This window comes from Salmo trutta, chromosome 10 (genome assembly GCF_901001165.1).
Source record: "Salmo trutta chromosome 10, fSalTru1.1, whole genome shotgun sequence".
Taxonomy (NCBI): Eukaryota; Metazoa; Chordata; class Actinopteri; order Salmoniformes; family Salmonidae; genus Salmo; species Salmo trutta.
In genome coordinates this window covers 26,066,049-26,080,373 of record NC_042966.1, presented here as the reverse complement: position 1 = coordinate 26,080,373, position 14,325 = coordinate 26,066,049, and the positions used below count along the sequence as shown (strand labels likewise).

Genomic DNA, 14,325 nt, shown 5'->3' with positions numbered 1-14,325 from the left:
CACGGTTGGGATGGTGTTCTTCGGCTTGCAAGCCTCCCCCTTTTTCCTCCAAACATAACCATGGTCATTATGGCCAAAGAACAGTTATATTTTTGTTTCATCAGACCAGAGGACATTTCTCCAAAAAGTACGATCTATGTCCCCATGTGCAGTTGCAAACCGTAGTCTGGCTTTTTTATGGCGGTTTTGGAGCAGTGGCTTCTTCCTTGCTGAGCGGCCTTTCAGGTTATGTCGACATCAGACTTGTTTTACTGTGGATATAGATACTTTTGTACCTGTTTCCTCCAGCATCTTCACAAGGTCCTTTGCTGTTGTTCTGGGATTGATTTGCACCTTTTGCACCAAAGTACGTTAATCTCCAGGAGACAGAACACGTCTCCTTCCTGAGCAGTATGATGGCTGCGTGGTCCCATGGTGTTTATACTTCTGTACTATTGTTTGTACAGATGAACGTGGTACCTTCTGGTGTTTTGCTCCCAAGGATGAACCAGACTTGTGGAGGTCTACAATTTTTTTCTGAGGTCTTGGCTGATTTCTTTTGATTTTCCCATGATGTCAAGCAAAGAGGCACTGAGTTTGAAGGTAGGCCTTGAAATACATCCACAGGTACACCTCCAATTGACTCAAATGATGTCAATTTGCCTATCAGAAGCTTCTAAAGCCATGACATCATTTTCGGGCATTTTCCAAGCTGTTTAAAGGCACAGTCAACTTAATGTATGTAAACTTCTGACACACTGGAATTGTGATACAGTGAATTATAAGTGAAATAATCTTTGTAAACAATTGTTGGAAAATTACTTGTGTCATGCACAAAGTAGATGTCCTAACTGACTTGCCAAAACTATAGTTTGTTAACAAGAAATTTGTGGAGTGGTTTAAAAAACGAGTTTTAATGACTAAACTTCCGACTTCAACTGTAGGTGTAGCTGAAGCTGTAGATGGCTAGAGCAGGAGACATGGCCTCTATCTGCCTGTCACACTCTGGTTAGAATGAGAAGATGCATCTCTTCAGTCTAGTCTAGGCCCCTCCACTTTCCTGTACCTAGTGTGATGATCCATTGATCTGTGTGGATAGCAGCAGTGTATTCTGACTGTGAACTCTGGTAACAACAGAGTAATCTACCAGTAGAGAATCTGTCTGTTCCCAACCCATCCACTGGCTGGTCTCTGATAAGGCCCCTGTTCACAATGCAAAATGTTTGGACTAGTTTTAAGTTTTTCCATTTCTAGGCCCATGGACTTAGGTCAGATAGTACGACATTTGATTGAGGGATTAGCGTTGCATCTCCAGCCCCAATAGATTTCACTCTATTGATTTACTATGATTTCATCGTGACTCTTTTTAGTTTGGTTGTTTCAAGGATAACAAGGATAACACATTTGGATATAATAGTGTGATGCTTTCAGCGAGGCTGTGTAGACTGAAACAACCAAACAAAAAATAGTCTACACAGCATCACATTATATCCACGTGTTATTCTTAAAACAAGCAAACCAAAAATAAAGATAGCAGAATAGACCCTTGTCAAAGTGGTGAAGGTGGTGTTGGCAGTTAGGAACCAGGTTGGCAGAATGAGACGGTGTCAACCTCTCACTACCCCAGTTCTCACACTAACACACTCCGGCCCTCTGGGTCATTTTATCAGTCTATCGACAAGCTAGATCTTTCCACCAGCAGCCCAATCTATCCTGTATGGGCACAACAGCACACTGTGCACAGATGTACAGTATCTGTATTTGTGGGTTTATGATCGGGAGATATACACAAGTGTTTGTTTGGGTGAATACACACACACAGGACCCTTTGATGGTAACACATTTGGTGCATCCGCCATTGCTAGAGTACACAACCCTTAGCAATAAAGACTCACACCGCTTTGTACTTCGGTGGCAAGCCAAGCTCTACTACAGACAGAGAGGAAATCCATTGTCTTAGATAACTTTCAAACAACGGCTTGGTTTATAAATGGGCTGACGTGTTGCCAGTGAGATGTGTGATTTAGGAATAAATCATGATATGCCACAAAGCCCCTTGCAGTGTTAGGCTGCATCCCAAATGTCACCCTATTCACTGTTTAGTGCACTACTTTTAACCAGGGCCCATACGGCTCTGACCAAAAATAGTGCCCTATATAGGAAATAAGGTGCCCTTTGGGATAAGGTAGATCACTGTAGCCTAAGATAGGGACTCGGCCTTGTCAAACAGACCCTGTAGTGGAGAGGCAAAGCGGGCGCTGGCCCATCGACCCCCTAATCCAGCCCTGCTCTATCCACTGTGGTTAATCCACACTTTTACACTCATCATTTGTTGCTGCTACTCTGTTCTTTATTTTATTATTATCTATCCGGATGCCTAGTCACTTTACCCTGCCTTTATGTACATATCTACCTCAAATACCTTATTATTATCTATCCTGATGCCTAGTCACTTTACCCTGCCTTTATGTACATATCTACCTCAAATACCTCATACCCCTGCACATTGATCTGGTACTGGTACTCCTGTTTATAGCTCCACATTGATCTGGTACTGGTACTCCCTGTATATAGCTCCACATTGATCTGGTACTGGTACTCCCTGTATATAGCTCCACATTGATCTGGTACTGGTACTCCCTGTATATAGCTCCACATTGATCTGGTACTGGTACTCCCTGTATATAGCTCCACATTGATCTGGTACTGGCTGTCTGTATATAGCTCCACATTGATCTGGTACTCCCTGTATATAGCTCCACATTGATCTGGTACTCCCTGTATATAGCTCCACATTGATCTGGTACTGGTACTCCCTGTATTTAGCTCCACATTGATCTGGTACTGGTACTCCCTGTATATAGCTCCACATTGATCTGGTACTGGTACTCCCTGTATATAGCTCCACATTGATCTGGTACTGGTACTCCCTGTATATAGCTCCACATTGATCTGGTACTGGCTGTCTGTATATAGCTCCACATTGATCTGGTACTCCCTGTATATAGCTCCACATTGATCTGGTACTCCCTGTATATAGCTCCACATTGATCTGGTACTGGTACTCCCTGTATTTAGCTCCACATTGATCTGGTACTGGTACTCCCTGTATATAGCTCCACATTGATATGGTACTGGTACTCCCTGTATATAGCTCCACATTCATCTGGTACTGGTACTCCCTGTATATAGCTCCACATTGATCTGGTACTGGCTGTCTGTATATAGCTTCACATTGATCGGGTACTGGTACTCCCTGTATATAGCTCCACATTGATCTGGTACTGGTACTCCCTGTATATAGCTCCACATTGATCTGGTACTGGTACTCCCTGTATATAGCTCCACATTGATCTGGTACTGGTACTCCCTCTATACAGCTCCACATTGATCTGGTACTCCCTGTATATAGCTCCACATTGATCTGGTACTGGTACTCCCTGTATATAGCTCCACATTGATCTGGTACTGGCTGTCTGTATATAGCTCCACATTGATCTGGTACTGGCTGTCTGTATATAGCTCCACATTGATCTGGTACTGGCTGTCTGTATATAGCTCCACATTGATCTGGTACTGGCTGTCTGTATATAGCTCCACATTGATCTGGTACTGGCTGTCTGTATATAGCTTCACATTGATCTGGTACTGGCTGTCTGTATATAGCTTCACATTGATCTGGTACTGGCTGTCTGTATATAGCTCCACATTGATCTGGTACTGGCTGTCTGTATATAGCTCCACATTGATCTGGTACTGGCTGTCTGTATATAGCTCCACATTGATCTGGTACTGGTACTCCTGTATATAGCTCCACATTGATCTGGTACTGGCTGTCTGTATATAGCTCCACATTGATCTGGTACTGGCTGTCTGTATATAGCTCCACGTTGATCTAGTACTGGTACTCCAGTATATAGCTCCACATTGATCTGGTACTGGCTGTCTGTATATAGCTCCACGTTGATCTAGTACTGGTACTCCTGTATATAGCTCCACATTGATCTGGTACTGGCTGTCTGTATATAGCTCCACATTGATCTGGTACTGGCTGTCTGTATATAGCTCCACATTGATCTGGTACTGGCTGTCTGTATATAGCTCCACGTTGATCTGGTACTGGTACTCCTGTTTATAGCTCCATTCTTGAGTATTTTATTCCTCTTTTGTTACCATTTTTATTTTTAAACAGTTCATTGTTGAGAAGGGTTTGTGTTGCAAGCATTTCACTGTAAAAAGTCTACACCAGTTGTATTCGGTGCATGTAACAAATACAATTTGATTTGATTATATCCCTGAGCCAATCTCTCAGTCCTCTGGGCCCACAGTAATTGATCCTCATATAATTAGCCAACTTTCAGAAAACGCCTACTGTACTGTAGTGTGCTGTACCACCAGTCCTATCCTCGCTAGTCTCTCACTCATCCAGAGGGACTAGCTCCGGATCACCACTCCTCTCAGTATTGTAACAGTTCTCTCATTGGCTGGCCCTGGGCTTTGGACTAGGGCCTGGTTGGTGTCTTCAGTCTACATCCCAACCCACCTTGATGAAGAAGAATTGGGTGTACTTTGCCAGTTTGCGGGATCGTCTGGGTCCCTGGAGGAGGGGTGTGGAGGGGCTGTGTGTCAGTAGTCTCCTGGGGGTCCTGAGGTGCCAGTCTTGGCTGGTGGAGGATGAGGTGGCCTACCTGGAATGCCAGCCGCACCGCCGCACTCATTCTCCTTTTCCTGGCATCCCCACGCTCACACTCTCTCCTCTTTCTCTCACTCCTCATCTGCAGATGGAGGGAGTGAGGACCTGCCAGAACCCCGATCGCCCAGTGTAGAGCACCACCACCACCTGAGCCACACCGGTCAAGGTAGGTAGTTACACTACTGGGTGTACTCTACTCTGTGGACCAAATCCCCTCTCACTCTCTTATCCCCTCCCCTCTTCTCCCCTCCTTTTCCCAATGTATTTGTCTTAGCAACATCTGACCATAATATGAAATATTGTTTCTTCATTCATCCTTCCTTCCTTCCTACCTTCCTTCCTTCCTTCCTTCCTTCCTTCCTTTATGCTCATACTATTTTCCTGCCTCTCTTTTCTCTCTTCCCTGGAGCAACAGAGAGGGCAGGAGGCTGTTTAAAGGGCTGTATTTTATATGAGTTAACAACAGAGGATTTAATAACTTCTAGAGAAGTGAAGTAATAATTTTGTGGAGAAAGTACGCTGTATGCATTTTTATGTTCCTGTAAATTTGTCTGAATCTCTTATCCCTGGAAGTATACACTGGGCAGAAAGAGAAACAATATTGGCAATTGTGTCTGTCAACAATATACAGTAGATGTTATAGACTAGAATTCTTGAGTTCCGCTTCCGTAGACTATTTTAGGCAATATGATTTGCCCATTAGTATCCTTGCTCTTTTTGAGCTGGATGCTTCTATGAGTGGGTGTATGTTTGCGTCTGTGTGTTTTGTTCTGTGAAGTGGCTCTAACGCCCTTCAAAAATCCCTGTCTGTCTCAACAATTCAACAAGTAGCACTCAAAATCCCCCCTATCCTTTTGTTCTGAAGTTTTTCGGGAGCTAAGTCATTTACCAGGTCAATGTAGCTACAGTACCTCTCGTCTTCTCTCCCCTCACCCTCCCCCCAGACCCTTGGCTCACAGAAAACTTTTCTCGGCTCTCAGACGTTTGTGTAAAGGAGAGAAAAGACAACGTGTTCCCTAAAAGGCCGCTTCTCTTGAATTACCCTCTGGTGTGCGTTCACACCCTGCAGACAGACAGACAGACAGACAGACAGACAGACAGACAGACAGACAGACAGACAGACAGACAGACAGACAGACAGACAGACATGAGGGGATTGTCATGCTGAGGGATCTGGCCAAACCACTGCTGCTGCTACAGTACATGCCTCCCTGGCTCAATGGATTTAGTCTCTCAGGCAGAGCTGAAAGCACAGAGATGGGGTATAGTGTGGGTACGCTGTAAGCAGGCCCTGGCTGTGTCTGTCTATATCACAGCCTGGCTGTCACACACACAGCCCTCTATGGGGACTACTGTGGAGTTGTCACTGAGCAGTGTCTGTTAATGGCTCCTGCTGTCTGCTGTCTACTGTCTGCTATGCTAGCTGATGTAATGTGAAGGTGTTGGCCAGTTGGTGAGACAGCTCTGTCTGTCTGGTGGGACGGGGCCGTCTGGGCTGTGATTCAGTGTTGAGGGAGAAAATGGCTGTAGAGGGTTTTATACAGATATGTTAGTGCGCCAGGGAATGTGAGAATAAAACTTGTGACAAACAGAACTTGTGATATTTAGAGGGAGGTGTTGCTGTTGTTTAGTGATTGCTGCTGTGCTCTTTCAGAAATTCAGCTCCCTTATAGTTTGGTTGTCTTTAGATAATGGTTGCACTCACATCTCTATTCTAGCTACATATCTCTGATGGTTAGACATAGTTCCTGTGTTATATCAGAGATGACAGGTTTCTGGAACATTGTTATTGAGGGAAACAGCGAGGCATCCTGTCATGTAAACAGCATGTGGTGCTTGTCTGCCTGCAGGACTATTATCACTGCTGGGTCAAGCCAGGCAGATCCCAGTCAATACCTCAGCATCATCACTCTCCATGTTTCCACATTCACTTTTTACGTTACCTTGGACACTGTCAGAAATCATACATGTCGAGAATAAACTACTTCCTATGAATACCCTACCCAGCAAACCAAAATTGGTTCTGTGAAAGTTCCCTGAACATTCATTAGGTCTCTGCAAATGTCCTCATAACACAAAAATGGTCCAGTCGTGCTGATGATTAAAGAATGTTTGTATAAAACATTAGCCAGATGTTGCAAGAAATTTCCTAGAACAAATTTAATCTGTTGTTTAAAGGTTCCCAGAATGATTCATTGTGGGAACTGTCTGGTGAGAACATTGTGGGGACATCACAAAAGATATGTTCCCAAAACACAAACTGCCAACTTGTGCGGATGATTCTACAATGTTTCTTCGGTCTGTGTCTATTTGTAAATAACAGCTGATGCACAACATTAATATTAAGGATGTCTCAAGGTTTTGCTCGCCTGATGTAGAGTATCTCATGATAAGCTGTAGATGACACTATTTACCAAGAGAGTTTTCATCTATATTTTTCGTAGCTGTCTATTTACCACCACAAACTGATGCTGGCACTAAGACCGCACTCAACGAGCTGTATAAGGCCATAAGCAAACAAGAAAATGCTCATCCAGTGAAACTTAATGCATGGGAAACTTAAATAGGTTTTACCTAATTTCTACAAGCATGTTTCATGTGCAACCAGAGGAAAAAAAACTCAAGACCAACTTTACTCAGCTCTCCCTCGCCCTCCATTTGGAAAATCCATAACTCTATCCTCCTGATTCCTGCTTACAAGCAAAAACTAATACTAATACTAACTCAATACGGAAGTGGTCAGATGACGTAAATGCTAAGCTACAGGACTGTTTTGCTAGCACAGACTGGAATATGTTCTGGGATTCTTTTGATGGCATTGAGGAGTTTACCACATCAGTCAATGGCTTCATCAATAAGTGCCTCGATGACGTCGTCCCCACAGTGACCGTACATATATACCCCAACCAAAAGCCATGGATAACAGGCAACACCCGCACTGAGTAAAAGGGTAGAGGTGCCGCTTTCAAGGAGTGGGACTCTAAACCGGACGCCTATAAGAAATCCCGCTATGCCCTCCGACGAACCATCAAACAGGCAACGGGTCAGTACAGGACTAAAACTGAATCCTACTACACTGGCTCCGACGCTCGTCGGATGTGGCAGGGCTTGCAAACTATTACGGACTACAAAGGGAAGCACAGCCGCGAGCTGCCCAGTGACACAAGCCTACCAGACGAGCTAAATTACTTCTATGCACGCTTCGAGGCAAGCAACACTGAAGCATGCATGAGAGCACCAGCTCTTTCCGGACGACTGTGTAATCACCCTCTCCGTAGCCGATGTGAGTAAGACCTTTAACCAGGTCAACATTCACAAGGCCGCAGGGCCAGATGGATTACCAGGATGTATATTCCAAGCATGCTCTGACCAACTAGCAAGTGTCTTCACTGACATTTTCAACCTCTCCCTGACCGAGTCTGTAATACCAACATGTCTCAAGTAGGGCTGGGCAATATATCGAGTTTTTTCTATATATTCAAGTTTATTTTTTTAGCGCGATATGGAAAATTCCTGTATCACAAGAATCGAGGTTCTGTTATAATGTTGTAACGTTTTACAAATGCAGCGTCTCACTCTCTCTTCTCTGTCAGCCCAATGTCGAATCATGTCCCAATTGCGTGACAACACATGCACAGAGGTTATCCACCAATCACAGCCCTAGACAGCCTTTCACAAATTGTATCCACGCTGGAGAAGTGTAGCGGCGGTAAGAGTTCCACCAAAATGGAAAGTGAGGATGCCAGTTTAGCCTCTCGTGAGGATGAAATCATCCCCAAAAAGGGCAGCAATGTTTTATCAGGAATATGGAAGTGGTTTGGGTTTAAGAGGTCTGATGTTCAGCAAACAGATGTTCTGTGCAAAATGTGTTGAAAGACAATTGCTACGAAAAGCAGCAGTACAACCAACCCCTTCCATCACCTGCAACTGAAACGCGGTGGAAAGGAAGGAATGCGTGTGACTAAGCAATGCAGATTCCGGTCGCCCGATTCCCAAAACGTCTGCTAAAAGACAAACTACCATAGCCGCATCCTTTTCAAACGTAATCCCTTATGACAAGAAAAGTTTGAGGTGGAAGGAGATAACGGATGCAGTGACCTATAACATAGTGGAAGATATGGACCAATATTTACAGTAGAAAAGCCAGGCTTTAAAAAGCTGCGAGGTACAGTTGACCACAAATATCAGCTGCCAAGCTGCAAGTATTTCACAGAAGAAGCCCTGCCGCGATTATACACTGCTACCCGCGAAAGAGTTGCAGAGCAGCTGGCTAGTGTTTCTTATTTTTCCACCACAGCCAATCTATGATCGAGCAGAACGTCAGAGCCATACCTAAGTTTGACAGTCCACTACATAAATGAAGACTGGAAATTGCAAAGTGTCTGCCTCCAGATGTCTTACTTTCCCGTTGATCATACGGGTGAAGTAATAGCCTAGGGTCTCAAAGACTCTCTGGCATCGTGGAAGGTGAGCGAAGACCGACTGGTGTGCATGACAACTGACAGCAGGAGCAACATCATAAAAGCATTGCGATTTAACTACTGGACCCGCCTACAGTGCTTTGGGCACAGGCTTCACCTCGCCATCGGCAAGTGTGACATTGGACAATTAAAGTGCATTCAAAAAAGTTATGTTCAGGCCAGCTGTAGGCTAATGTGTTTGTTGTTGTGTCATTCTGCCAATCCAATAGCAAATAACCACAGGCTGTTTTAATTTTAACAACAAATTAACTAAATTAATACATTTTCAATCAAAATGATTATATAAATTACATATTCAAACAGCTAGTGGTCAAACATTCCTAAACAATAGAATAGATGTGTGGGTGTGTGTTGTTCATTTGTTTTGCACAAATAGGCCTTGAGGCCTTGTATATTTTTTATTTTAATAAAGAAAATTCAGTTAAGAATTATGTGTGTGTCTAGGGTTTCTGGGATAATGGTGTTGATGTGAGCCATGACCAGTCTTTCAAAGCACTTCACGGCTACAGATGTGAGTGCTACGGGTCGGTAGTTATTTAGGCAGGTTACCTTAGTATTCTTGGGCACAGGCACTATGGTGGTCTGCTTAAAACATGTTGGTATTACTCGGACAGTGAGAGGTTGAAAATGTCAGTGAAGAAACTTGCCAGTTGGTCAGCGCATGCTCGCAGCACACGTCCTTTAAATCCGTCTGGCCCTACGTCCTTGTGAATGTTGACCTGTTTAAAGGCCTTACTCCCATCGGCTGCGGAGAGCGTGATCACACAGTCTTCCGGAACAGCTGGTGGTCTCATTTGGTGGTGTTATTTGCCTCGAAGCGAGCATATAAGTAATTTAGCTCGTCTGGTAGGCTTGTGTCAATGGGCAGTTCTCGGCTGTGCTTCCCTTTGTAGTCTGTAATGGTTTGCATGCCCTGCCACATCCGACGAGCGTCAGAGCCGGTGTAGTACGATTCGATCTTAGTCCTGTACTGACGCTTTGCCTGTTTGATGGTTCGTCGGAGGGCAAAGAGGGATTTCTTATAGGCTTCCGGGTTAGAGTCCCGCTCCTTGAGAGCGGCAGCTCTAGCCTTTAGCTCAGTGCGGATGTTGCCTGTAATCCATGGCTTCTGGTTGGGGTATGTACAGTTGAAGTCAGAAGTTTACATACACCTTAGCCAAATACATTTAAACTCAGCTTTTCACAATTCCTGACTTTTAATCCTAGTAAAAATTCCCTGTCTTAGGTCAGTTAGGATCACCACTTTATTTTAATAATGTAAAATGTCAGAATAATAGTAGTGAGAATGATTTATTTCAGCTTTTATTTATTTCATCACATTTCCAGCGGGTCAGAAGTTTACATACACTCAGTTAGTATTTGGTAGCATTGCCTTCCACAAGCTTCCCACAATAAGTTGGATGAATGTTGGCCCATTCCTCCTGACAGAGCTGGTGTAACTGAGTCAGGTTTGTAGGCCTCCCTGCTCGCACACGCCTTTTCAGTTTTGCCCACAAATTTTCTGTAGGATTGAGGTCAGGGCTTTGTGATGGCCACTCCAATACCTTGACTTTGTTGTCTTTAAGCCATTTTGCCACAACTTTGGAAGTATGCTTGGGGTCAATGTCCATTTGGAAGACCCATTTATGACCAAGCTTTAACTTCCCTGACTGATGTCTTGCGATGTTGCTTCAATATATCCACATCATTTTCCTACCTTATGACGCCATCTATTTTGTGAAGTGCACCAGTCCCTCATGCAGTAAAGCACCCCCAGAACATGATACTGCCACCCCTGTGCTTCACGGTTGGGATGGTGTTCTTTGGCTTGCAAGCCTCCCCCTTTTTCCTCCAAACATAATGATGGTCATTATGGCCAAGCAGTTCTATTTTAGTTTCATCAGACCAGAGGACATTTCTCCAAAAAGTACGATCTTTGTCCCCATGTGCAGTTGCAAACCGTAGTCTGGCTTTTTTATGGCAGTTTTGGAGCAGTGGCTTCTTCCTTGCTGAGTGGCCTTTCAGGTTATGTCGATATAGGACTCGTTTTACTGTGGATATAGATACTTTTGTACCCGTTTCCTCCAGCATCTTCACAAGGTCCTTTGCTGTGGTTCTGGGATTGATTTGCACTTTTCGCACCAAAGTACGTTCATCTCTAGGAGACAGAACAAGTCTCCTTCCTGAGCGGTATAACGGCTGCGTGGTCCCATGGTGTTTATACTTGTGTACTATTGTTTGTACAGATGAACGTGGTACCTTCAGTCGTTTGGAAATTGCTCCCAAGAATGAACCAGACTTGTGGAGGTCTACAATTTTTTTCTTTAGGTCTTGGCTGATTTTCTTTTGATTTACCCATGATGTCAAGCAAAGAGGCACTGAGTTTGAAGGTAGGCCTTGAAATACATCCACAGATACACCTCCAATTGATGTCAATTAGCCTATCAGAAGCTTCTAAAGCCATTACATAATTTTCTGGAATTTTCGAAGCTGTTTAAAGGCACAGTCAACTTAGTGTATGTAAACTTCTGACCCACTGGAATTGTGATACAGTGAATTATAAGTGAAATAATCTGTCTGTAAACAATTGTTGTAAAGATTACTTGTGTCATGCACAAAGTAGATGTCCTAACCGACTTGCCAAAAATATAGTTTGTTCACAAGAAATTTGTGGAGTGGTTGAAAAATGAGTTTTAATGACTCCAACCTAAGTGTATGTAAACTTCTGACTTCAACTGTACATGCGGTCACTGTGGGGATGACGTAATCGATGCACTTATTGATGAAGTCAGTGACTGATGTGGTGTACTCCTCAATGCCATTGGAGGAATCCCGGAACATATTCCAGTGTGTGCTAGCAATACAGTCCTGTAGCTTAGCATTTGCTTCATCTGACCACGTTTTTATTGATCTAGTCACTGGCGCTTCCTGCTTTGATTTTTGCTTGTAAGCAGGAATCAGGAGGGCGGAGTTATGATCAGATGTGCCAAATGGAGGGTGAATGAGAGCTGTGTATGCGTCTCTATGTGTGGAGTAAAGGTGGTCCAGAGTTTTTTTCCCCTCTGGTTGCACTTTTAACATGCTGATAGAAATTTTGTAAAACGGATTTAAGTTTCCCTGCATTAACGTCCCTGGCTACTTGGAGCGCCGCCTCTGGGTGAGCGTTTTCTTGTTTTTTTTAGGGCTGAATACAGCTTATTCAATTCTCAGAAGGTAGCCCGCCGTCTGGACCCTTTTTCTCAGCCTCCTCTTCATGCAAATCACAGGGATCTGGGTCTGTTCCCGAGAAAGCAGTATATTGTTCACGTTGGGCTTGTCAGACCCATTAAAGTTAGAAAAGGATTCTGCCAGTCTGTGGTGAGTAATTGCAGTCCTGATGTCCAAAAGTTATTTTCGGTCATAAGAGACGTTAGCGGCAACATTATATCCAAAATCATTTTTAAAACAATTTTTAAAAACAAACAAAAAACACAATCGGTTGGGGACACGTAAAATGTCTGCCTCGACTTACCTGTGCCCCGGCACATTGACTCTGTACCAGTACCCCCTGTATATAGCCTCGTTACGGTTCTTTTATTGTTTCTCTTTAATTATTATTATTATTTTTTTAATTTCTTATTTTTTTACAGTTTATTTTTGTAAATACTTAACACTTATTTTTCTTCAAATTGCATTGTTGGTTAAGGGCTTGTAAGTAAGCTTTTCACTTCAAGGTCTACACCTGTTGTATTCGGCTCATGTGACAAATACAATTTGATTTGATTTGATCATCGGGAGTGGGCAATGTTGCAGCACCTGCTAACCCCATCCCAGGTGACCACAACTACTGCAATTCCCCACCAGTAGAAAGCAAACCATGTGTTCCTCACGCGCGCACACCTTGTTATTTGAAACTTAATTGTTGATTCTTAAATCAATCAATATCACCCGTTTTCACATTTGACATAACTTACTGTTCTGTTTTTTTATAATATTACCAGTTTTCATATTTGAAAGATTTTCTATTCTGCTGTTTGTGTGTGGTGGAGCTCTTTTAAGAACTTCGTGGCATAAAACTTATGGTTTTGTTGTTAATACAATGTTCTATAATATAAAGCTGTGTGGCCTTCCACTTAATGTAACTTTTTAAAATAATTTAATAAAATAAAAAAACTAAACAAAACACATGTATTTTTATATTAGCACTGGCATTTATAGGCAGGCTCGATCAAGTGCTCAAGTAGTTTGAAAGAAAACATTTGGCATTGGACCCAGATCTGGAACTCAAACAATGGCTGATATATTGGCAACTCTATTGGAACTAGGCACTGGCAAATAAAAACATTACTTTTTGTCATTAAAATCCTCCAACACCCTCAACAGTCTATCCTCCTTCTGTCTATTGTCCTCGTCTCTCCGTCTATTCTCATCTTCTCTACGTCAGTTCTCGTTGTCCCTACGCCTATTCTCCTTATCCATCATCTTCCTGTACTCCTCCTCTCTCTTCTCCTCCTTCTTGTACTCCTCCTCTATCTTCTTCCTCTTGCGGTCCTCCTCAACTCTCTTTCTGTTTCCTCGTCTCTCTTCTCTTTTTATTGCATCTTTCTCTCTTTTCATCATGAGCGCTGGCCTGCCTCTCTCTTTTGATCTATGTCCTACATCTCTCTGAGTAGTGTGACCCACTCTGGCTCTCTCCTCCTCTTGGGATTTCTATCTTATTTCTCTCTCTCTCGGCTCCTGAACTTTTCCTGAAAACACCACTCCCTCCTGGCTGGATGAGGCAATGACAACAGGCGGTGTAATAGCGGGCCTTATGTGAATTGGGCCATCCATGGTACTGCACCGTTTCCAGGAGGCAGCGGTGCTCTCCCCTCCATCTGTACTCACCCCAGTTTGGGGACACTTCAAATCCTAAAAGAAACAAGTTAGCTGCACTCACCATACTCACCATACAACCTGGACATTGTGAAGATATTGAGACATTTTAGATGTCTACTGTGTAGAGAGAAAAATTACTTTTATCTTTGTCCTTCCCCTTCAGACAGTACACTTGCACAAATGCCCTAGGCAAAGCACAATAATATATTACAGTTACCAACTATCAGTTGGCAAATACAGATAAAATACACCCAGGCATTAGTAACCAATTGAAAGTTGAATTGATGCCAGCACAAAATGTTTCTTTTTTTGTCCCCCCAAATTTCCTGCCAACCT

General features: G+C 43.3%; 1 protein-coding gene across 6 annotated transcripts in view; it reads left to right on the top strand.

The window, feature by feature from the left end:
* The window catches only part of tanc2b (tetratricopeptide repeat, ankyrin repeat and coiled-coil containing 2b), a 242,648-nt gene that overhangs the window by 103,942 nt on the left and 124,381 nt on the right, over positions 1-14,325 (top strand). For all 6 annotated transcript variants that reach the window (XM_029765078.1, XM_029765077.1, XM_029765075.1 and 3 more), the window contains one exon: positions 4,761-4,838. In XM_029765078.1, the coding sequence (XP_029620938.1) occupies positions 4,761-4,838 (78 nt within the window). The remainder of the gene's footprint in view (positions 1-4,760; positions 4,839-14,325) is intronic.